A 25,937-nucleotide genomic window follows, 5' to 3' on the forward strand; every position below is an offset into this window, starting at 1 on the left:
CACAAAACCCCCACATAATTCACGCACAGACACACCAGCCCCTCCACCTCCAATGTAGGAATCCACCCCAGCTCCGACCACTAGGCAACGTTTCCCGGGGAATTCTGGGAGTTGAAGTCCAGCTGTCTCCAAGTTGTCGTGTTGTTTGAGAAACAATTTGTCGTGTTGTTTACAGGCTTGACTTAGGACTAACGGAGCCCAAGCTGAGCGAGGGGAGTTGTTAAGCGAGCTTCGCTCCCTTTTGCAACCTTTCTTGCTTCGGTTGTTAAGTGAATCACGCAACTGTTTAAGCCGATGGGTTTCCCTTGTTGATGTTGCTGGTCCCCAGGTCGCAAGAGTGGATCACGTGACCCCAGGACTCTGCAACCATCATAAATATGAGTCAGTTGCCAATGTCCGGATTTGAAGCTGTGACGGCCGTATGCCTGAAAACCTAAGTCGCTTTTTTCAGTGTCGCTGGCGACTGAACGAACGGTTGTAAGTTGAAGACTAGCTGTAATCATAGTGAACCCTAGTGAAATAGTGAGAGCTTGCACACTCATTCTGCACTGGGTACCCTTTGCCGGGAAACTAAACCAAACGGGGGCAAAATGCACGGTGTTTTCAGCTGCCATTTTCCCATTTGCATTCAGCCCTCCATCTCCCTCCCTTCTTCGCTCCGTTTTTCCTTCCTCTTTTTTTTTTTGCAAAAGACACACAAACCGTCCAGGTTTTTTTTAAAAAAATACTCTTGGCAAAGCACGAAAAGTAGATGATTTACTGTATATATATATATATTTATATTTTTATTTATATGAAACTGCTTTTCAAAAGCCCCAAACACCAAAGTATATTTTTTCCAGAACAAAGGGAATGGATAAACGCATTCCGTAATTGCCTTTATTTGAGAATTATTTCTGCTTTGCTCAAACCCTTCCATTTTCGCACAAATCGGCTCCTAGCACCCCAAAAATGTTTCTTTCCCCCTCGTTCTAATCCCAGGCAAAACTAAAAAAAAGTGCAACGGGGGCCTCCAAGAGAAATAATGTATTTTTCCTGTCTTGCTTCTGCTTGGTTTTCCAAAGTTTGCATCTCTTTTGCATCTCTTCACCTGACCGAGCCAGAAAGAGAATATATATATATGTTTCTTTAAAAAAAATAAGAATAATTCTGCTTTTGCAGGTTGCCTTACCTGGGCAGGAGAGCGACGTGCCCCTCTGGGTTGCTATTCCAGCTGCCTTGAAAGCCGCAAAACACCTGATATCTGCCTTTGGCACACCTGCGACAGGTGAGCTGCCCTCTCTGGTTACAGGGACCTTCGAGTCCATTAACAACCCCCCCGCTGCTCCCCCTTGTGACATCACCCGGACGGGAGGACCAATGGCAGCCCTGTGGGATACCTAGCGTGCACCTGTCTGTCCATCTCTCTGTCTGTTTGGCTCCGTCAAGCCGTGGGAAAATCCCAAAAGATGTTTGCAGGAGGGGAATTCTGGATCCCTCCCCCCCTCTCCCCCCTCCACTCCCCTCTTTGCCCCCAAAGAAATCTTGGTTCGGATCCTGGGCGGGTTCTGCCTTGCACACCCAGGCAAAGTCCAACTTCCCAACTCCGGCGTCGTGATGGCGAAGAGTGTCACGCGAGAAAAATATCAAAATGCAAAGTCCCTGCGTGGCGTACGGAAGTAGGAAAGTGGCAAAGGTTACAAACAGGTCTGGACAGACAGGTAGAGGCAAGGCTGATTTCTTTAAAAGGATTTTCCTAGTTTGGCAGAATCACAGAATTGGAAGGGTGCCCAGGGGTCATCTAGACCAACCCGTGGCTCACGCAAGAGATCCCCACACCGTTCTGCGCCACGGCTGTCCCGTCTCGTCTCAAAAACCTCCAACGATGGAGCAGCCACAATATCCAGAGGAAACCACTGATTAGTGGATCTCACATTACAGAATCACAGGGATGGAAGGGACCCTGGAGGTCATCTAGTCCAACCCCCTGCTCATATGTCCGGTCTCTTTGCTTTTGTGCAACTTGGAACTGTCCAACCTCAAGGGACACCCCAACAACTTACAACTCTTTAGTGGCGGTTCAGTTACCATGGCACTGAAAAAAATGGGACTTATGACCGTTTTCCACCCTTACGACCCATTGCAGGTCAAAACTTAGACTCTTGGCCACTGACCCATATTCATGATGGTCGCAGCATCCCAGGGTCACGTAACCCCCTTTTGCAAAGTCAATGATTCACTCAACAATGGTGTGTCCTAATAACGGCAATGATTCACTTAACAACGGTGGCAAGAAAGGTATAAAATGGTGGAAGACTCCCACAAGTGTCCCGCTTAGCAACAAACATTTCAGGCTCAGTTTTGGTCGTAAGTGGAGGACATGTTTCCCAAACGTGGCCCTTTGAAAGCAGGGGGAGGGGGGTTTCAAGCCCCTCCCACCTTAATTCCTTACCTCTTGTTTGAGCGTTTCGCTGTCCACGTGTCGAAGGTTATTTTTGGCTTGGACGTAAATCTCGGCGCTGTGGGGCATTTCGGGGGGGTTCGGGGCCGGGTAGCCCGGGGGTGGGGGGAGACCCTGTGGGCGGGAGGGGGGAGAAGGCGCCGGGAAACTGGGAGGTGGGGGCGGAGAGGTTTGGCCCCCTGGCTTTGCGGGTCCCGGGGACAGCTCTGGATTTAGCATGTCCATATAGGTCTGCATATCGGTGAGCGCCGTTTCAGGGACCCCTGGAACACAAATGGGGAAAAAAAGAAGATTGATATTCAACCGGTAGAGCAGCTTGCAAACAAACTCTACCAGTTGGATGACGGGCTGTTGTTTCGAAGGGCGAGGAGGAGGGGCTATTCTGGCCAGCCCCATTTGCTTATTTGGGAAAATCCCACCACCCTTTGTAAGAACCTGCCTTCCCCCTCCCCCCTTCCCTTCGTTTCTAAAATGCACTTTGCACATGCTCGTGGGAGCTCTGCTTGAGAAGAAGAGAATGCATTTGGGTGATTTTACAGAAAGAGGCCTGCTGCATTTTAGTTTAACGCATGCTGTTTTAAGAGTGGCTGGGCCAGGACTTCCCCCCAATCGGATGCCCTGACTACAACACCCCTCATTCCCAGCCTGCACTGGCAGAGCAGTGGTGGGGGGGGGGAGGTCGGGACATCTTCAGTTGCACGGAGAAAGGACGGTAAGCCCATCCGCCATTCCTTAAAAAGGTTGGCTCTCGCCACTTCTTGTAACTTTGGAAGGAATTTTGCACGGTCGATTGGAAAGGGCACCACCCAGCGATTTACGTCCCGGCAAATCAACCGTGCAACGCTCTGGAAGCGACCCCAGTCGCGCCGTGCTTCAGATCTTGAGGAATTGTGCATCAGATGGTTGCTTACGCGGCCCTGTGTGATTCCTCTTCTCTCCCGTGCTGGACTGGCTCGAGTGCGAGGAGTCGTAGTTGGAGAAGATGCTGCTCGGGGACCCCATGTCGAAATGAGTCTGGGGGGCCGAGACGGTGGTGTGGGGCGAGGACAGGCCGGAGTCCGGCTGTTTGAGTTCCATGTCGGCCGAGGGGTCTCGGGACAACACCCGGTGCTCCACGCTCTACGGGGGAAGCGAAGGGTTAAAGGGAGCCATTCAGAGGAAGCAGGAGGTTGGTTTCACTCGAACCCAGAACCTCCAAGGAAATCATGGTTAAACTCATCCTGGACTTTCTGCCCTCCCCCCCCACCCCAAAATTTTCGGGAGAGGCAGACTGGCCTTCGGGAGTTTTTTCTCGGAGAATCTTTTCGAAGAAAGAGTTCAGCGGGGAATTTGGGGGAGAAGAGACATGGGGATGTCACTTTTTGCCTGAGTGGAACTCTGTAGGAGGTTGGGGGTTGGACTAGATGACCTCCCAGATCCCTTCCTTTCTAAGATTCTGTGCTTTGGTCTGGGTTCTTTTACTGAGCAGGGGGTTGGAGTAGATGACCTCCCGGATCCCTTCCCTTCTAAGATTTTCTACTTTGGTTTGCGTTCTTCACCGAGGTCTTCTAGTCCAGCCCCCTGCTCAAAGAGGAGACCAGCCTAGTCCATTCTGGTCCAATGGTTGTCCAGTCTCTTCTTGAAGACCTCCAGTGATGGAGCACCCATAGAACTTCTAGTGGCCAGCTGTTCCACTGGTTCATTGTTCTCACTGTCAGGAAATTTCTCCTTAATTCCAGGTTGCTTTTCTCCTGGATGAGTTTCCATCTGTTACATTTTGTACTGCGTTCCTTCCTTCCTCCTTTCCTTCCCCTCCTTTCTCCTTCCTTCCTTTCCTCCATCCCTCCAACCTCCTATCTGTCATTTATCTTTTCTATTTCAAAATCACAGAACCACATTCCTTGGAAGGTCTCTGGAGGTCTTCTAGTCCAACCCCTTGCTCAAGCAGGAAACCCTAGGCCACTTCAGACAAACGACTCTCCAATCTCTTCTTAAAAGCCTCCAGTGATGGAGCTACACACAATTTCTGGATTTAAAGCAAGGAGAGGATGGGTGCCTATGAAATTGCCCCCTGGGTCCCCAAGTCGTTCCTGCAGATTGCACCCCCTTAAAAGGGCACCCACCCACCCAGGGACCCCCTCTTACGTTGCCCATGATGCCTGGGAGGGGAAAGGACTTCTCTCCTTCTGTCGCAGCCCACAGCTCAACCAACATCCACTGTAAAATAACAGGTTCATTTACCTCCCTGGGGGCTGCGCGACATCACAGGCGCCCTGGCAGGATTTACACCCGGTGCCCAGGGTAACCAACAGCCGGTGAATTCCCCCTGGCATTGGGCAGCTTTCAAAAAGCAATTTCCCCCCCCCCTCTGAAATAAACGGGCCAGAAACACGTGAAAATGGGAGATGCAGACTGCCGGCTGGCATGGGAAATGGGAGAGAAAAAATAAACGAATCACCCATGCGAAATTTAAAATTAAATTTTAAAAAGACAAGGAAATGTCGTCGGTTGGTTTTAGGTGGGCCAGGATCAATGCCATCGGTTTGCAAAGCAACATTTAGTGGTTGCACGGAAGGAAGACACGGACGTGGCAGGTACCACGGGATAGATAGGTAAATAGATAGATAGATAGATGAGAGAGGGGGGGAGGGAGGGAGAGAGATAGCTAGATAGGAGATAATTAGATAGAGAGATAGAGAGATAGATGGATAAATGGAAGATGAATAGATAGATGATAGATGATAGTTAAATATACACAAGATAGATATAGATGATAAATAGATATAGATAGACAGACATAGATGAGAGATAAATATAGTTAGATAGATAGATGATAGATAGATAGATAGATAGATAGATAGATAGATAGATAGATAGATATAGATAAATATAGAGATGATACATAGAAAGAAAGAAAGGCAGACAGACAGACAGACAAATGATAGATAAATATAGTTAGGTAGAAGATAGATAGATGATAGATAGATAGAGACAGAGATGATAGATAAATATAGTTAGATGGGTGGAAGATAGATAGATAGATAGATAGATAGATAGATAGATAGATAGATAGATGATAGATAGGTAGGTAGGTAGGTAGGTAGGTAGGTAGGTAAGTAGGTAGGTAGGTAGGTAGGTAGGTAGATATAGAGATGATACATTGACAGAAAGAAAGAAAGACAGACAGGCAGAGATGATAGATACATATAGTTAGATAGGTAGAAGATAGATAGATAGATAGATAGATAGATAGATAGATAGATAGATAGATAGATAGATATAGATATAGAGATGATACATAGACAGAAAGAAAGACAGACTGATAGAGATGATAGATAAATATAGGTGGATAGGTAGAAGTTATAGATAAATATAGACATGATAGACAGAAAGAAAGAAAGACAGACAGATGATAGATAAATATAGAGACAGATAGACAGAAGAGAGAATAGATGAATCTAGAGAGGCATGATAGATGATTGCATGGAAGGAAGCCACGTACCACGCGATCTTCGTAAGTGAGCAGGGCATCCGTGGCCTTGTCCCAGCTTCTGTGGAAGACCGTTTTTTTTTTATAATTGTGGCGATAGTTATTTTTCTGGAGTTGTTTGATGCAACAGGAGAGGAGAGGAGGAAACAGAGGGAAGGAAAGAAATAACAGGAGAAATGGAAAATAAATGGGAATGAAAAATACAACATAACCCATAGGTTAAAAAAAAATTGGAAATAAAATAAAATGGCGATGAGTAACGGGAGGGAATGAAAAAAAAGAGGGAAAGAAAAAACAGGACAGTCATAAGAGGAGAAAATAAATCAACAATGGAGACAGGAAAGATGTGGACAGGACAAGCAAAAGAGGAGGAAAAAAGAACAAGGGAAGAACATAAATGGAACAGAAAGTGGAGTGAGAAGAAGAAAGGAAAGGAAGAGAAAGGGAGAAATAAAGGAGGAATGGAAATGTTAACAATCGGTGCCAGAACAGACACAGAGGACACATAAAAATATATAGAAGAACAAAAAGATTTAAAAGCAATGCAACAAATGAAAACTTCAATGGAAAACAGAGAAAAAAAATAATACAATAATTTAAATGGCATCTATCTATATCTATCATCTATCTATCTATCTATCTATCTATCTATCTATCTATCTATCTATCTATCTATCTATCATCTCTCTGTGTCTCTGTCTCCCTCTTTCTATCTATCTTAGACAATATATGATAGATGGATAGAGATAGATAGAGAGACATGATAGATGATTAATATATGATAGACAGATAAATGATAGATAAATATAGAGACATGATAGATAGACAGACAGACACAGACATGGATGGATGGATGGACGGATGGACGGACGGACAGACGGATGGATGGATGGATACGTGGACAGATAGATAGATAGATAGACAGACAGACAGACAGACAGACATGGATGGATGGATGGATGGATGAATGGATTGATGGATAAGTGGATGGATAAGTGGATGGATGGATGGATGGATAGATAGAGATAGAGATAGAGATAGAGATAGAGAGAGAGAGAGAGAGAGAGAGAGAGACAGACAGACAGACAGACAGACAGACGGATTCATTGAACGACCAGGGCAAAACAAGGTAAAATTAGGGACGCCTCACTTAAAGACTGGAACACTTAATTTTTTGGGGGGGGTTGTGATTACAGTCGTAAGACGAGGACTGAGAGGCATGGCTCAAATCAGCACATTGGGGGGATGAAAGGCTAAATCCGAGGCAAGGCTGGACCCTTCTAGATGCCCCTTAGGAGCCCCCGATGTTCATCCCAGACCCTTTTCATGCCTTCCCCCCCAATGGACAAGGCTAAGCCACCCTTCCCGCCACGTTTCTGCACCATGTTTTCCACCGTCCGAAGGTACTTGGCGCACTGCGAGTGGCCATTGTAGTCGGCCAGGTCTGCGGCGGTGTAGCCGTCTTGGTCATGCAGGGTGAGGTCGACGCCGTTAACCACGAGGATCTGACAGCACTGGGGGGGGGGGGAGAGAAGAGGATGTGGGTGAGCAGAGAGGGGAAACTGGGGGGGGGGGGGTTGGACTAGATGACCTTTGTGGTCTCCCTTCGCTCCCACTCACTCTAGGCGTTCTATATTTTGATTGAGATTCCCCCCCCTTGGCAGCGGGTTGGGCTGGATGACCTCTGAGGCCCCTCAGTTTTAGCCCTCCGTCTTTTAATTTGGGTTTAGAATCTAGAATTTCAATTTTGGTTATGCAGCCCCAGCGGGGGGGGGTGTGTGTCAGACTAGATGACCTCCGAGGCCCCTCTCCACCTTTCTATTCCAGACTCCTAGATTTCATTTGGGATTATGACACAAGCAGGGGGTTGGGCTGGATGACCTCTGAGGCCTCTCTCAATCTTTCCATGTTAGGCTTCTGTATTTCAATTTGGAATCTTCCCCCGGGCAGAGGGTTGAACTAGATGACCTCCCGTGGTCTCCCTTCCAAACTTTCCATTTTAGGCTTCGGTGTTCCTCCACCGGGCAGGGGGATCAGACTACAAAACCTCTATGGCCCCTTTCAACCTTTTCCCCCCTACACTCCTGTATTCCAGTTTGGATTCCTCCACCGGCTGGGTGGTGGTGGTGGTGGTTGGGGTTCAGCTAGATGACCTCTGGGTTCCTTTCCAACCTTTCTATAGTTCTCCCACTCCTAAGGCCCGGCAGAGTGACTCACGAGGGTCCCGTATCCCCTGCGCTGAACCGAACCCAGCGCTTCCTTCCCTCCCTCTCTGCTGCCTCCAATTCTCCCTTCCTCGCAAGGGAAAGGGCACCAAGTGGCGATCCCTCACACGACCGATCCCCTCACCTCCAGCTCCCCGTTCTCCGCCGCGTCGTGCAAGGGGGTTCCCCCCCATTGGTCCACCATGATCTCCCCTCCGTGTAAGAGCAGCCAACTCAGGACTTTGGCGTGGCCCCGACTGGCCGCGAAATGCATGGGCGTGGCCCCGGCTTCGTCCTGCTCGGACAGGTTCACGTCGGTGAAACTCATCTGCGTAGCCAGAATGGTGAATTAAAAACAAAAAAAAATCAACGAATTAATCAAGATCGGAGTCTTGGCGGCTCCATCCGGAGGGGACGCTCCGAAGGCAGCCCTCAACTTACAACCGCAACAGGGCATGAAACTTACGCCACTACGAGAGGCGTCGGCCGAGCGAGTTTCGCTCCTTTTTAATGAATCTTCATGCTGCACTTGGGACGTGAATGGCCGCCGTGGTTAGCGACACGGTCGTTCAGCAGCTCTGGCTTCCCCACCGACTTGCCATAAGGCCGCTCACGGGAGATCACGTGACACCGCCCCCCCCGGGGACACCGCCACCATCGTAAATACAAGATGGCAGCCAAATGTTCAAATTTTGATGCGTAGGTTAAAAAACCAGTCCTAAGTGGCTTTTTATCGGTGCGGTCGTAACTCGCTAAGCAAACGGTCGTACGTCGAGGACTACCCCCATGGGGTCTGCGTGTGTTTGTGAACGAGAACAAGGAAAGGTTCTGTCTCTCTCACACACACACACACGATCCCCCTCCCTTCCGCCACGCTCACCAGCCATACAATGACGGTGTTGTGTCCCATTTGAGCTGCGGCGTGGAGGGGCGTCATGCCATCGTTGGCGCGTAGGTGAGGGTCAGCCCCACACTCCTTGACCAAATACTGGACAATCTCCAGGTGGCCCTCTTGGCAGGCTAAGTAGAGGGGCGTGGCACCGTTCTTGGTTTGGGCATTGACCGAACTGGAAAGAAGAAAAGAAAGAAAAATAATAATCAGATTTTCCAAGATCAAACCGTCAAATGGCTGGGGGTTGGACTAGATGACCCACAGGGTCCCTTCCAACTCTTGAACTTGTTTAAGAAGTTCCTCTTTTGAAAAGCGGTCGAATCCATCACGGGGGGATCCTCGACCTTACGACCGCAGTGGAGTCCAGCATTTCCGTCGCTAAGCAGGGCATTTTTTTTTAAGTGACGTGTTGCCTTGTTGAAACACCTTTCTTGCCACAGTTGTTAAGGGAGTCCCTCCAATGATTCCCTGGCTGCCCGATGTGGTCAGTCCTCGATTTGCGACCATTCATTTAGGGATGGTCGGAAGTCACAACGGCACCCACAAAAGTGACTTAGGACTGTCGTTCAGCGAATCGCTGCCGTCCTCAAATGTGTCACACGGTCTTTAAGTGAATCCAGCTTCCCCCGTTGACTTTCCTCGTCCAAAGGTCGCCAAAGGGGAATGCTCTGACGGTCATAAAGCGTGACAAATAGTCACTCTTTTTCAGGGACGCTGTTACTTTGAATAGTCACTATTAGCGAACTGTGTAAGTCGAGGACTGTCTGTAATCAAATCTTGATGAAGAATGGAGGAAAATTTCATTTTTCCCACTAGAATTATTCCCCTTTTTCCCTCCTCTTTTTCTTCTTCCAGTTATAAATAAATCACTCTCACCGGCTAGACTCTACAAACAGTCCTCAAGATACGGCCGTAATAAAGACGGCCCCATTGCTGTCGTTAAGTCTTTCCACTGTCAGTTGTACAGCTGCAGTGATTCGTTTAACAACGGTGGCAAGGAAGGTCGAGAACAGGGGGCAAAATTCACTTAATAAACGTCTCATTTAGCAACAGCTTCGTAACCTGAGGACCTCCTGCAATGCACAAATATTCTAAGCAAACGTATATTGAATTTAACAGACAATTTCCCCACCTTAAACCTTGCTGGAAAGTTTAATTTTTTAACCCCCAAAATCCGAATTCACACGTGGAGCGGATGCCCCCTGCCCGATTTTAATTCTCCGGAAACGCCCGATTAAAAACCTGTTTAATATTTCAAAAAGGCAACCTAAGAAAGACTCAACCAGGCTTTTTAATAATTGATGGGCATCCCTTGGAGATGCCGGGTTCCTTTGCAAACTTATTCTCTTTCCATCCACTCCTTAAATGTGAGGCTTTCCCCCCCCCCTTCTTCTTCTTGCCTGCAACACAACAAACACCGGTCAAACAATTGCGTTGTGTGTTCCAAAACCGATGCAAATTCACCCTCTCCGACTGAATAAACGTTATTTATTCCGGCTGTAATTGGAGATAGGGAAGCGCTTTCATTGGATCGGAAGGCAGGGAGCAGACGGGAGCTTGAATTGTGGCTTCCTTCATCACTGGAAGTTGCCTTTAAAGAAGAGACTGCCTGGAATGGCGCAGGGTTTCCTGCTCGGGCAAGGGGTTGGACTAGATGACCTCCAGGGTCCCGCCCAAGGCTGTTATTCTGTATTAAGAGAGTAAAGTTGTGGAGTTGCATTGGAGAATCGTTGGTCCCAGGAGGCAAATATTCCTGCCTTTGGTTAGGGGGTTGGACTAGAAGACCTCCAAGGTCCCTTCCAGCCCTAGGTAGGTAGGTAGGTAGGTAGGTAGGTAGGTAGGTAGGTAGGTAGATAGATGATAGATAGATAGATAGATGATGATAGATAGATAGATAGATAGATAGATAGATGATAGATAAATAGATAGATAGATAGATAGATAGATAGATAGATAGATAGATAGATAGATAGATAGATAGATAATATGGATGGATGGATGGATGATAGATAGATAGATAGATAGATAGATAGATAGATAGATAGATAGATAGATGGATGGATAGACAGACAGAAAGACACACACAGAGAGAGATAGTGTATATAGATATAGATAGATAGATAGAGAGAGATAGTTAAATAGCTACTGTAGATAGATAGATAGATGATAGATATATATCTATATTGATATATCTAGATCAATATATGATAGATATGTAGATAGATGACAGATTGATAGATGATAGATATAATCAGATATACCGTAGATGGATACAATGGATAGCTAGAGATCTATATATAGAGATCTTTGTTTTCTGAGGTTTTCGCGGGTGTTTGTATGTACGTCTTTGGTTGTTCGGGTATACCGTTGTACCCTAACAACCAAAGACGTATATAGATCTTTATATATATATATATAAATTTTATAGATAGAGATAGATGATAGCTAGCTAACGAGAGAGAGAGAGAGAGAGAGAGAGAGTGGTATAGAGATATAGGGATATGATTGATAGAGATAGGGTGCATGACAGGCATATGAACAGACAGACAGACGGATGGACGGATGGACGGATGGGACAGCTTTCCCCCAGAAGTTGCGGGAGCTCCATCCCTGGAGGTCTTCAAGAAGAGGCTGGACAGCCATTTGACCGGGATGATAATCCTCGATTTACGCCCACAATTGAACTCAAAATCTCCGATGCTAAGAGAGACAGTCATTAAATGAGTTTTGCTCCATTTTGCGACCTTCCTTCTCCCAGTTGTTCATCGTTGCTGTCCATAGGTTAGTAGCATGGCATCCCGGGGGTCACACAATCCCCTTTTGAGACCTTCCGATGAGCAAAATCAAGGGGCAAGCCTGATTCGCTTAACGACTGTGTTATTAGCTTAACCACTGCAGCGATTCCTTTAACAACGGCCGCAAGGAAGGTCGTAAAGTGGAGCAAAAACTCACTTAGAAGCTGTCTCGCTTTGCCGCGGGAAGTGTGGGCGCAACGGCGGTCGTAACTCGAGGGCTACCTGGTGAAGCTTCTCCCAGGCGCTTCCGTCCTTCGCTCCCCTGGGCAGAGGGGTGGGCGTTCCAGGTTGGGGGCGGGAGGGGGGGGAAGAGACCCACCCTCCCCAGGAAGCTGCAAAGGTAGTGATAAGGGCTATTTATGCCACTGACAGCTGGCCGTCGCTTGGCGAGGCGGGCATCGTCGTAAATCAGATCCCTCCAGGCAGCTGCTATTGTGCTGGGTGCAGATTAGCTACAGAAAAGGACACAGTGATAAAGAAATGCAGCCGGGACAATGGAACACCTGGTGGTCTCCCTTCCCCATCCCATCTGGTCCTGCCTGCCCCCCAACCCCTCCCTGGCAGATTGGGTGAGTTTGAGCCAAATATATATATATTATTTTTAAGGAGTAAAGGATGTGGCCATCAGGCCGGCGGAAGGCAGAAAATGCAGTCAAGGATGTTGAGAGATGGAAAGGGCGCCTCGGAGGTCATCTAGTCCAACCCCGAACCCAAGGCACGTTGTCCGGTGAAAGCACAGGACGGTGTGACGTTTAGGAAGGGGTCTTGAAGAGCATCCAGTCCAGCCTCCCCTAAATGCTTGACGCAGAGAACCAAATGAAATCCCTGAGTTCCAACGTGCAGATAGTCCTTGACTTATGACGGCCGTTGAGCGCAACCTTTCTGCAAGCTAAGGGAGGCAGCTGTATGGAGAGTTTTGCTCTCCCCACCCACCCCCAACATTTCACGACCGGTGAGTGAGAGAATCAGTTAAGCAGTTAAGTCAGGAACACGGTCATTAAATCAATCGACTTTGCTGGTCTGAAGATCACACTGCAACCGACATAAGTCCTTGCCAGTTGCCAAGCCTTTGAATTTTGACCACATGGCCACGGGGAACGCTGCAATGGTCCTAAGTGTGAAAAAACGGTCCTATAATTCAGTCGATCGATCCTAACAACCAAGGACAGAAGCAACCTGTGATTAAGGAGAAATTTCCTGACAGCTAGAACGTTTGACCCGTGGAACAGCTTGCCACCAGACGTTGTGGGGTCTCCAACAGTGGAAGTTTTAAAGAAGAGATTGGACAATTGCCTGAAAAGGTCTAAGGTTTCCTGCCTGAGCAGGGGGTTGGACTAGAAGACCTCCAAGGTCCCTCCCAGCTCTATTTCAATGGATTGAAATGGTCTAAGGTCTCCTGCTTGAGCAGAGGGCTGGACTAGAAGACCTCCAAGGTCCCTTCCAGCTCTGTTTATTCTATTCTATGCACGTTTTTCAGCGCCGCTCTAACTTCAGACGGTCACTAAATAAACTGTTGTAAATCAAGGACCACCTACATCTCTTTTAGATAAGGGGAGATTTTTAAAGCCCTATCCATAAATTAATATATACAATTGTATGTATGTATGTATGTATGTATGTATGTATGTATGTATGTATGTATTTGTGTTACAACCCCTGGTATACGCTTTATTTATTTATCAGCACAAATACAACACACATATATGTATATGTATATGTATATGTATATGTATATGTATATGTATGTATGTATATATATGTATGTATGTATGTATGTATGTATGTATTTGTGTTACAACCCCTGGTATGCTGATAAATAAATAAAGTCTCCCTTTATTTATTTATCAGTACAAATACAACACACACACACACATATACACACTGTATATATAGATTATAGGCCATATCAGTGTACAGGTTCAACCGCATATTACCAATAAAATTCTAAACAAACGATTTAAAATGAGAGTAGGATAAAAAATAGAATAGTTTTGGATAAAATACAATAATATATAATATTATATAATACATAAATTAATGGAATTAAACCAAGAAGCGAAGGCGGCCCCTTGTTAGCCAAACCTTCCTTGTATAAACCATCATCCATGTTTCTTGGCAGCCTGGGAGGGATCTGGTTGCAATAATCGGTAACCGAGTCCGGGATCCAGCTGTCGCTTGGGCGGGTTGGGGGGGGGGAGTTTCGCTGACGGATCGTCCTTGGCTGGCTGTAAATAATTCATGCTGTTCCTTAACTAAAGGCAAATTCAAATTAGAGCAGAAAACAGATGAAGATGGTTTGCGGGAATCGGTTATGTCTAACTGACAGATTCACACAGTGGGAAGGGACCTTGTAGGTCATCTAGTCCAACCCGCCCCTGCCAAGCAGGACAAATGACATATTAACAGAGGCATCTTCATTTAAGTTAATGAAAAGAAGGATTAAGGGCGACAGGATGGCAGGACGGGTAGTCCTCGATTTACGACCACAAGGGAGCCCCCCCCCAAAATTATTCTGTTGTTAAGCGAGATGTTTGTTCAAGAGAGTTCTGTCCTGTTTTACGACCTTCCTGTGCTTGGTTGTTAAGAGAATCACCGCCTTGGATAAGTTAGTCAAGCAGTCATTAAGTGAATCTGGCTTCCCCATTGACTTTGCTTGTTAGAAGGTCGCAAGAGGGGATCGCGTGACCCGTCATAAGTATGAGTCTGTTGCCAAGCATCTGAATTTTGATCACATCACCATGGAGTTGCTACAACGGTCGTAAGTGTGAAAAGTGGCCCTAAGTTATTTTTTTCAATGCTGGGGGAAACTTGGAAATGGCCACTAAATTAAGGCTGTCGTAAGTCGAGGACTCATTGTATATTCCAGCATTTGTGGGGGGGCTTCCCCAAAGAAGAGGGGGCTCAATTTATTTTCCAAAGCAGGATAAGAAACAATGGGTGGAAACTAACCAAGGAGAGAAGCAACCTGGAATTAAGGAGAAACTTCCTGGCAGGGAGGAAATATTAACCCGTGGAACTGCTTGCCGCCAGAAGTCATGGGTGCGAATACTGATCACATGACCATGGGGATACTAGAAAATGTGCAGAAAATACTAGAAAATGTGCAGAAATGAATAGATTAACATTAGCTGTTAAGGAGAAAGAACAAACTGGTTATTCCTTGATACGGGAAGAGTTTTACCCAATGGTTAGAGAATAAAAAAGGAAATTTGAAATAAAAGGAAATGTAAAAAAAAAAAAAGGCTAGAAGAAGAGAAAATTTATTAAGATAAAAATGAGAGTAAAATGACAATTGTTATTCTTACTTACGATGAGAATAATTATGTTTAATGTTGTTATGGTATTTCTATTAATAAAACTTATTAATGAAGGAAAGGAAGAGTATTATAATGTTTAATTGTTCAATGTATTATAATATCTGGAAGGCTATTGCACAGAAATATTTGTCTTTTAATAGATTTTTATTCTTTTTTTCCCATCTATAACAACTTTCAATCATTGCATTAACATTAATGTGTCATTATACCTATATATATATATATCGATCTTATATCGTTTCTATATCTATAGCCATTCATTTAGAAGTTCTATACATTTCTCTATTGTTTCTTGGCTAAATTGACTTTATTTCTGTTATCCAGCCATTCATACCAATTATCCCAAATTTCATAGCAGTCAGTCTCTCCCTTTAAACTTTCTCCTTTAATCTTAATTTATCCATTTCTGGCTTGTTGACTACAGCCAGAATAATGTTTGCCCAAGGTTGGAAAACAGAGTAATATTCCCCCAGATGAATTCGTGATTCGGAAAATTCTAGATCGCACAGAAATATTTGTACTCAAGACACACTGCTTGAGGAAAGATGGAATGTTTATATTTAAAATTTGGAAAAGTAAATAAAACACTTTAAAAAATAGGTGTGAAAAATGGCTTTAATTAACTTTTCCCACCGTTGTTGTAACGTCAAACAGTCGCTAAATTTCCCGTGATAAATCTAACATGACCTATTTATTTTATTTTATTCTCTTAAATGGTATTTATTTGAGGTCCCAAACGAAGACGAGATACGCAGACCGACATAACTCTCTCTCTCTTAAAACTTGCAAACATTTCAAGAGAGTTTGAAGAGCTGTGCCAGAATGGCGTGCAAATAAATTCGCTAATCCGATCAAGGTCTTAACAAATTCTTGCTGGATTTTGAAGAGACGTAATCCTCAGATTTCAGAAAGAGATGCGAAGGAGGTAGACATTTAGAGAAAAAGGGAAAAAATTGCTTGGCTGCTTAATGTCCCTTAGAAACCTTGCCATAAATGTAAAGATCTGTGGCATCGATGCGGGAAATCCTCGATTTACGACCATTTGTTCTAAAAAAAGTGACATATCCTCGCAGTTACGGCCGTTGCGTCACATGATCAAAATTGGAAAGCGGTATGTAATTACGACAGTTGCAATGTCCCAGGGTCAGGTGATCCACTTTTGCGACCTTGTGAGATAGGGAAGCCAGATTCACTTAAAGACGATCCTCAACCATCACAGCAAAAAAAAGTACAGCATGCGAATCCCCAAAGTACCACTCAGCAACCGATGGTGGTCGTAAGTTAGAGGACTAACTGTACGCCGCATTCTGGATTGATCAACCCTCCAGCGAGGAAGATGACGGCCATAAGAAAGGAAAATTGTAGAGTGGTTTTTTTTTTTTTGACAATGGCAAAATATTTTAAAAAGCGAACTGCAGAATTGGCCAAAATAATTTTTGCAGTTTTGCTTGTTCTCCTTTTTCTCGTTTTGGTGAGCGAAAAAGGATGAAACGTTTTTGAAAAGCTGCTTAGCATTTTGGGGTGGGAAGCTTGTTTTAATGATGCCCCCAAAATTCTGAATTTTTTATTTTTTTTAGAGGTTTGGCTTCCCGTCGCTCCGTCAAGAGCGAAAACCAGACGGCCGTCCGTCCCCACCCCAATTAATTCTGCCAATGGAGGCCTTGGTTAAATATGATATTTCTGTTGGAGGCACCCTGGGCTTTCCAGGCTGCAAAGTTTGAAAGACAGGCTGGGGTTTTTGTTTTCTTTTAAAGGCAGTTTCTGGATGGCAGGAATAACGTATCGGGCAGGTTTTTAATTACTCTCCCGATCCATCAAACAGCTCCGAGGGCTATTTGTGGTTGAACCACACCGGCGCTCCATGGAAAATGAGATTAAAAACCTCCTAATCTGTCACGTACTGTTTGTGCGTTTCCAAAGGATCCTGCTGACCTATTTTTACAGCAGGAGCGATTTTATATTAGCTCCCTCTGGCTGGAGTTTAATTTTAAGCAAAATATTCAGCAGAGGCTGGGTGGGTTTTGGCTGGAAAAGCTACGGGGAGGGGGGGATCTTTTTTTCCTGGGCAGAGGGGGGGGTTGGGATAGATGACCTCTCAGGTGCCTTCCACGGCTTGCGTTCTGCTTTGAGTTGAGGGTGCATTGAATCGGATTCTTTCAAAGGTCTGGAAAAGGGTTGCAAAGGAATTCTCCCTCTTTGGATACACACACACACACACACACACACACACACACACACACGTGTATCAGAATGGAGGCAAGGAAGGAGACAGAGAGAAAGAAGGAAAAAGAGGTAGTGGAAGGAAGGAGGGAAGGAAGAGAGGGAGGGAGGGGAGAGAGGATAAAAAGGAAAGAGGAATGGATGGGAAAGAAAAGGGGAGGAAGGAGGTTAGGAAGGAAAGAAGGAAGGAGAGATAGGGAGAAGTAGAAAAGAAGGATGGATGAGAAAGAGAAAGAAGGGAGGGAGCGAAGGAAGGAAAAGGGGAAGGAGAGATAGGGAAAAGTAAAAAAGAGGGATGGATCAGAAAGAGGAAGGAAGGGGAGAGAGGATAAAAAGGAAAGAGGAATGGATGAGAAAGAAAAGGGGAGGAAGGGGGTTAGGAAGGAAAGAAGGAAGGAGAGATAGGGAGAAGTAGAAAAGAAGGATGGATGAGAAAGAGAAAGAAGGGAGGGAGCGAAGGAAGGAAAAGGGGAAGGAGAGATAGGGAAAAGTAAAAAAGAGGGATGGATCAGAAAGAGGAAGGAAGGAAGGGGAGAGAGGATAAAAAGGAAAGAGGAATGGATGAGAAAGAAAAGGGGAGGGAGGAGGTTAGGAAGGAAAGAGATGGAGAAATATAGAAAAGAGGGATGGATGAGAAAGGAAAGAGAAGGAAAGAGGGATGGATGGGAAAGAAGAGGGAGGGAGGGAGGGAAGGAAGGAAGGAGAGCGGAAAGGACGGAGGGAGGGATGAGAAAAGGAAAGGAGGGAAGTTGTGTGTCTCTAAAGCCAACCACAGGACAGCTTACACACCCTCCCAAGGTGACCAGAGGCCACACACACACACACACACACACACACACACACACACAGAGGAAAACAGTCACTCAGGTTTCTCCTTCCCCTCCCAGGGAGAAGCGTCATCAATCTGCTCCCCCCTCCCCAACTGCCCTCCCCCCTCCCTCCTCTGCCCACCCAAATTTTGGCAGGTCTCCCCATCCGAAGAGCCTTCCCGCCCCTGCCTGACACACAATCCCTTTGCACAACCCAGCAGACACACAAAGGCTGCTGTGTTATCAGCTCTTTGCAAAGCCCCATGGGCTATATTTCCATCGGGACTCCGAAGCCCACGCGCCCCTCCCTCCCTCCCTCCCTCTCCTGCCGTAAAGCTGTCAGAGAGGCCAAAAACAAGCTGAAGCAAGGAGAGGCCATTCTAGAGACCACGGACAAACCAGGATGGTGGCAAAAGCAGGCCAGGATTGTGTGACATCCTCTGCCCGGCTGCAGCGGGACCCCAACGGACGTGGCTTTCTGCAGTGGGGGCACTGAGGCACGGGGCCAGTCCTTGGGGCTGGGGGTAAGGCCTCGCTTGGCCAGCCCTTAGCCGTGGTTTGCAAAGCACCTGACCTAAGCTAGCTTTCTTTGCACAAAAAGGCATCAGGGTTAGCCTAACTCTCTTTCGCACGGCGGGATCTGGAGATGCATTTTCTTCCCCCCGGGGGACCCCAACATGTCCATTGTGACAACTTCACACATTGACTGCGTCAGACAGAATCCAGAATCACAGAGCTGGAAGGGACCTTGGAGGTCATCTATGCCAACCCCCTGTTCAAGCAGGAGACCCCAGACCATTCTGGACAAGTGTCTGCCCAGTCTCTTCTTAAAAACCTCCAGTGATGGAGCTAATCACAACTTCTGGAGGAAAGCTCTTCTTTCCTTCCTTCCTTCCCTCTCTTTCTCCTCCCTTTCTTCTTCTACTCTTCCTTCCTTCCTTCCTTCCTCTAATCTTCCTTCTCTTTCTCCTTCCTTCATCTAATCTTCCTTTCTCCTTCCTTCCTTTCCTTCCTCCCACTTTCCCTCCTTTAATGCCCCTTTTCCCTCCCTCCCTCCCTCCTTTCTTCTTTCCCTCCCTCCCTTTCTCCTTCCTTCCTTTCTCCCTTCCTCCTTCCCTCTCTTTCTCCTTCCTTCCTGCTTCCTTCCTTCCTCTAATCTTCCTTCCCTCCCTCTCTCCCTCCTTCTTTCTCTCTCTCCCTTTCTCCTTCCTTCCTTCCTTCCTCTAATCTTCCTACCTTCCCTCCCTCCTTCCTTCCTTTTTCTAATCTTCCTTTCTTCATCCATCCCTCCTTCCGTTCATCATGTATCTTATCCCTCTGTCTCAGAACCACAGAATTATACCCCCTGCTGAAGCAAAATCCCCATGGTCACATGACCAAAATTCAGAGGCTTGGCAACTGGCATGTACTTATGACGGTTGAAATCACGTGATTCCCCCCTTTTGCGACCTTCTGACCCGCAAAGCTGATTCATTTAACAGCCGTATTCCTGGTTTGACTGCAGGCCAAAAGATTTTTCAACTCCCCGAGAGATTGGGGAAAAGCCCCCCTCCCCAGTGTTAGGAAACCCACCGACGCCGAGGCAAAAAGAATCACGGATCACAGAGGGATAAAATAAAACGAAATCTGAAATAAAATAATAAAATAAAATAAGAAACAAAACGAAACAAATGCAGATAATCCTGGATTTGCAAAAGTTTGTTTGGTGACTGTTGGAAGTTACAACAGCCAAGAAAAAAAGTGACTTATGACCGTGTTTCACACTTACGACCATCGCGGCATCCCAGTGATCAAAAGTCAGACGCTTGGCAACCGACTTGTATTTATGACGGTCGCAACGCGATCCACTTTGGCCACCTTCAAGGGGGAAGCTGGATTCACTTAGCGACCGAGTGACTGATTTAAGAACTGCAGCAAATGGCACGACCTCCGCCTCGCTTAGTGTAAGGAAATCTGGGGTTCCGTGGCGGTCGTAACTCCAGGACTACCTGAGACGCTTCACTTCTTAACAACCGTTGTTAGAAACAGACACAACTCGGTCAACTCTGCACTGGGAAAGTAACGCCGACCCAGCGAGGCGGTCCCTTACCTGGGGCAGTGTGCGAGGACCAGCTGCAGGGAAGGGAAATCCCCTTTGGTGGCCGCGTAATGGACGGGCAGCGCCCCTGTCTCGGTGGGCCCCAGAGGGTCTCCGCCCCCGAAGCGCAGGAGCCAGTCGATGAGGTCAGGGTGGCCGAAACGGGCTGCCAGGTGCAGGACGGTGGCCCCCGAATGGTCTGTGTCCTGCAAGAACGGACATGGCGAGACCGTCACAATTCCGAGGCAATTTAGCAAAACGTGGGCCATGCACGACAAGGAAAGGAAAGGAAAGAAGGAAGGAGAGAGGAGGAAGGGAGGAAGGAAGGAAAGGAAGGAGAGGGGAAAGAAGGACAGAGGGATGGATGAGAAAAGGGAAGGGAGGGAGGGAGGGAGGGAAGGAAGAGAGGAAAGAGGGGTGAATGTGAAAGAGGAGGAAGGAAGGGAAGGAAAGAGAGAGAAAAGGACAGAGGGATGAATGAGGAAAGGAAAGGGAGGGATGAAGGAGGAGGATGGAGGGAGGAAGATTAGAGGCTAGAAGGAAGGAGGAAGGGAGGGAAGGTAGGAAAGGAGGAAGGAAAGGAAAGAGAGAGGAAAGGACAGAGGGATGAATGAGAAAAGGAAAGGAAGGAAGGAGGAAGGGATGAAGGAGAAGGAGATTAGAGGATAGAAGGAAGGAAGGAGAAGGAGGGAGGGAGGAAGGAAGATTAGAGGATAGAAGGAAGGGGGAAGGAAGGAAGAAGAACAAGGAGGGAGGGAGGGAAATTAGAGGAAGGAAAGAAGGAAGAAGGAAGGAAGCAAGGCAAAGAGATTTAGCAAAGCTTAGGCTACCCTTGACACCCAAAACAGCCATGGAATGACTTACAACCATATTCACTTAGTGTCTGTTGGAAGTTACAGCACTGCGACAAAAAAGAAAGAAAAAAGATTCGGGACCGTTTTTTGCACTTACAACTGTGGCAGTCTCCCCCGTGGTCACATGATCAAAATTCGGACGCTTGGCAACAGACTCGTATTTACGACGGTTGTGGTATCCCGTCCCCATTTGCCACCTTCTGACGAGCAAAGTCAACGGGCAGATTCATTGAACAAGCGTGGGATTCATTTAACAACCGCAATGATTCATTTAACAACGGTGGAACGAAAGGTCGCAAAATGGGGCCAAACTCACTTAAAGGCCTCACTTAGCAACAGAACTAGTGTGGTCATAAGATGAGAACCACTTAAATGTTTATCCTTTCATGCTATTTACAAGGGGCCGTTCATATTTTTTACGATTGCTGGTCTATCTGTTGGAAGGTTGCATTCACACAACGGGCTAAACCCAGGTTAACAAGAAGCGAGTGTTCGCAGCAAGCAGCTTTACACAATTTTGCAGGTCCCACAAAGCTGGGTTGTCCCCACCAACTTACACACCAACCACCCAACCTCGCTTTAATTGAGTGTTAAAAGGTTGTGTGAATGGAAGCCATCAAAACAAGCTTGTTAGACGTAGGGAATGACTTACAAGGGAGTTTTTAACTAATTCATTCTTTTGGGTTGTTGTTTTCTGAAATTTGGAAGGCAAAACTCATGGAAGTCAGAGGAAACAACTAAACTAAACTAAATTAAACTAAACTAAACTAAACCTAAACTAAACTTTTAAAATAAAATTGAGCAAAGGGTCGGAGCTGAAGATTTCCCAGGTTCCTTCCAACTCTTCTGTTATTTTTTTGTTAAAAAAATAAAGTAAAATTAAATTAAATTAAAAATAAAACAAATTAATAAACGTAAAATAATAAAATAAAAGACTGGAAAACTACACAAAAACAGGTTGGAAAACCTGAAGGGATAACTGGATTTCGGGCACTGCATTAAGCCAGGATCTGGCTTAAAGATGGTTTGCTGAAGAATTGGGCAAATCCAATTCATTTCACCTATTTTGTCCCGTTTCCGACAAGCAATGAATGGCACAAAAACGCTTCAGATTAAAAAAACAAAAACCTTCAAAATATCAGGTTTGCTGTCTTAGCTCAGGCAACTCCCACTCTGCACATGCTCAGAGAGGCTGCAGGCTAAAAAGTTAGGCTGGCACCACGCGGAAACCACGGCTAGGTTTCACCCCAAGCTGGACTACTAATGGCCCAGCGGAGGGGGCTGGACTACATGACCTCTTAAGGTCCCCTTACCTTCTACAATATGCTACATTTTGGGGGAGAGGGTGAAAAATATTCCCTCTGGCTTCTTCACTCTTCTTTTCACTCCAGTGCCTGAAGGTTGAACTGATTCCCACATGTTAGTTAAGTCACAAAGTGGGTCAAAGTGTTGTGAGAATCTGGGCCGGGGTCTCCCCCGTGTCTTGGGAATGGGGCGACCCGTGACACCGTGGCGCGGCTCCTTCCCCCGGCAAACGTCCCACCGGGACCTCAGCCATGCCGCTTGCGAGCAGAGTCGGGGTTGAGAGGTTGTGTGAATCCAACAGGGGGGGGGGGGGGAGGTTTCCTTTTTCGCCAACCTTCGTGCAAGCCCAGCGGGAGGGAGAATCCCCCTTTCCCGGCCTGGGGGACGAGTGGGAGAAGAAACTCCCCAGGGTCCCGCTATGGGGGCTGAAGTAGACGCGACCCCGCTCTTGCCCCGCCTCCCTGCCTGCCCTCTGCACGTGCTCAGAGGCTCACCTGGACCCGAGTGGGGCAGCCACTGCAGGCAGGGCACAGGAGGAAAAGACACCCCCCCACTCACCCTCTTGGGGTCCCCAACCGTCTCAAGCGCCCGCGATCCTCACCCTTCGCCTCCTTTCCTGCCCTTTGCACGACCTCAGAGGCTCACCTGAACCGAAGCCAGCAGCCATCGCGGGCCCCCGCAGGTGGAGAAAGCCCCCCCCCCTCTCGTCTCTTGGGGTCTCCAACAATCTGAAGCGGCCGCGCGGGAATCCCCCCGCGATCCTGCCCCTTCGCTTCGCTCCCCGCCCTCTGTACGTGCTCAGAGGCTAACCCGGACTCTGACCGGGCAGCCACCCCACGCAAGGCGGGTGGACAGAGCGGGGGAGCAAGAGAGAGAGCCTCCCTCCCATTTCGCCTCTTGACTGAATTGCCCGCGCAGCGATCCCCCCTCCGCGATCCTGCCTCCCCGCCCGCCCTCTGCCCATGCTCAGAGGCTCACCTGGACGCGGCAGCCGCCGGGCCCGAGCAGCCACTGCAGGCAGGCCAGGTGTCCGGTGGCGGCGGCGTCGTGGGCCGGGGTGGCCCCGTTGCGCGCCCGCCCCTGCGCGCCCAGCGCGGCATCCTCCACCAGGTAGCGCAAGCAGCGCAGCTTCCCGGCGCGGGCGGCGTGGTGGACGGGCGAGGCGCCCAGGGGGTCCCGGGGGATGGCGGGGGGCAGCAGCGGGACCCCCCGGTCGGCTCCCGGGGGCAGCAGCGCCTTCAGCGCCTCCAGATCGCCCTGGCGAGCCGCTAGCAGTGCTCGCTCCCCGGCCATAGCGCTCGCCTGGCGCCCGGCCAGCTCTGCGGGAGCTTCGGCCGGAGGGAGGGAGGGAGGGAGGGAGGGGGAGCAGCGGGGGCTCGGGGCCCTCCCCCTAGAGGGAGGCCACGCCCCTCCTTGGTCTTGGGAGGGGGGGTTCTCCCACCCCCGGCCTCTCCCTCCTCCTGTATGCCTGCTCCGACTAGAGCAAGCTCCGGGAGCTGTCCTTCAGCGCCTGGGCCGCCCGACCTCTGAGCATGCAGAGAGTGCATCGCTTCGCCAGCAGCGGATGGACCGAAAAAAGGCTGGTTCCGAGGCGTCCCGTTTTTGGCAGGGGGCGCCCACCTTCCTTGCAAGTGGTCTTGCAGGAGGGGATGGAGCTGCTTTGGGGGGAGGAGGGGAGGAGGGAGAGAAAGGGGACCAAGCGGAGATGCAGGGCAGGGTTGGAGCGGGAGGGGAAAAGGGACTCCTAGCGGGAAGGAGGCAAATGTTGTGCCTTTTGGGCAGCGTTTCTCCCCCCCCCCCCCACGCAAAGCTGGTTTACTTTAAAATGGGTGGACTTCCACTCCCAGAATTCCCCAGCCAACACGCAAGGACTACAAGTCCCAGAATTCTCCAGTGAACATGCATGGACTTCAACTCCCGGAATCTTCTTGGCAGTAAAGAGGAGGGAGAAATAGGAGCCACAGTCAAGAAAAAAAAAAGGGGGGGGGGGCAACAGACTGTTGCAAGAATAATAAGGCAACATGGTTTAATCCTGGCTTAGTTAAAAGGGTCCTGGGAAGTTGTGATGCTGCCCCTCCCCAATCTCTTACCGATCCAGGGAGGGGACACAAACCCCAGTTTGCAAAATTGGACACGAAGTGAAACTAAATTTAATTTAATTTAATTTAACGTAATGTAATTATTTAATTCATTTTTATTTTTATTTTATGTATTTTATACTTTATTTCCTTTCCTTTCACTTCATTCTTTTATTTTATCTTATTATTCGTTTATTAATTTTATCTCATATAATATAAACTGTCCCCTGGGCTTAAAACTTCCTTGCAACTGGTCCTCGGGGGGAATTCTGGGAGTTGAAGTCCACCCTTCTCAAAGTCGCCCAAGTTTGAGAAAGCGCAATCGGAGCGGGGTCTCCCCCAAAACAAGATCCAGAATGAAACGCCCCCTCTCGTTTTCCTTTCTCTCTTTTGGGGCAAGGAAGGAAAGGATTATTTTTTTCCGATCTGCAGAAGATCCAGTAAAGGGATCTGTTAAGGGAAGCTTCAATACTTTCTTTGGACCACAAGATGGCGCTAAAGACCACCCATTAAAAGCCGCCTGGCTCATTATAAATTCTGCTCCTTCCGTTATTTTTGCAATTCAAAAGTTTTTAAGAGACACGCCTCCTCCCTTTTAGGTTGAGTGGGTGGGCACTAATAAGAGTTAAGGGAGGGGATTTGCAAAAATCAGGCAAGGCCTAGAAAATAAACCTGAAGAACAGTGAAATATGTATGCCCATTCTCTTAAGAATGCCCAAGTTAGCAGTCATCTATACCGAAACGGTTCCAGCCGCAATTCATGGAATCGCAAGGCTGGAAGGGACCTCGGAGGTCTTCTAGTCCAACCCCCTGCTCAAACAGGAGAGCCTGCCTAGACCATCTCGGACAAACGGCTGTCCAGTCTTCTAGATGGAGCGCCCAAAACCTCTGGAGGCAACCGATTAATTTTTCTTACTGTCGGGAAATCCCTCCTTAGGTCCGAGGTGAACCAAAGGGTCTCTACAGCACAAAAGACCCTCCCTCAAAAGCCACCCCCCCCGGGGAGAAGATGCTCAGCCTCCAGACCACACTGACAGCTCAATTGTGGGAGGGGGGGAGCGAAGACTTTGTGCCCACCTTGGGTGTTTTGCTCTTCAGCTCTTGCATTTGAACCCAGAGCTGGCCCAGAGTCAGCAGACCAGGTGTGCCGCTGATGATCAGCCTTCCCCCCCATACCCCCGGCTTGTCTAGTTCTTCCTGGGCTTTCCATGTGGTCTCCCATCCCAGGTCGATTCTTCTGAATTTTTTATTCATTCCCTTAGTACAGGGGTGTCCAAACTTGGGAACTTTAAGACTTGTGGACTTGGGGAATTCTGGGAGTTGAAGTCCACAAGTCTTAAAGTTTCCAAGTTTGGACACCCTTAGTACATAGATTAAGGCCATAATTCTTGGGTTGATTTAAGGGACAGGCAGACGGTCTCTATCCACAGCGAGTCTGCTTTGGGAGGGAAATTGTGATTTTTTTTGGTCCCGCTTG

The 25,937-nt window shown here is 47.7% G+C and overlaps 1 protein-coding gene across 1 annotated transcript in view; it reads right to left on the reverse strand.

Annotated features, from left to right (window-relative positions):
* Nucleotides 1–23,684, reverse strand: part of ESPN (espin) — a 40,569-nt gene extending 16,885 nt beyond the window's left edge. Inside the window, exons 1-7 of the mRNA XM_081954935.1 lie at nt 23,361–23,684; nt 20,236–20,429; nt 8,994–9,180; nt 8,259–8,441; nt 7,292–7,423; nt 3,352–3,559; nt 2,432–2,703 (exon numbers count right to left, since the gene is read on the reverse strand). Coding sequence (XP_081811061.1) covers nt 2,432–2,703; nt 3,352–3,559; nt 7,292–7,423; nt 8,259–8,441; nt 8,994–9,180; nt 20,236–20,429; nt 23,361–23,675 — 1,491 coding nt within the window. The 5' untranslated portion in view covers nt 23,676–23,684. The remainder of the gene's footprint in view (nt 1–2,431; nt 2,704–3,351; nt 3,560–7,291; nt 7,424–8,258; nt 8,442–8,993; nt 9,181–20,235; nt 20,430–23,360) is intronic.
* Between the last annotated feature and the right edge of the window lie 2,253 nt (nt 23,685–25,937).

This window comes from Natrix helvetica (genome assembly GCF_964273705.1).
Source record: "Natrix helvetica genome assembly, chromosome: 5".
Classification (NCBI taxonomy): Eukaryota; Metazoa; Chordata; class Lepidosauria; order Squamata; family Natricidae; genus Natrix; species Natrix helvetica.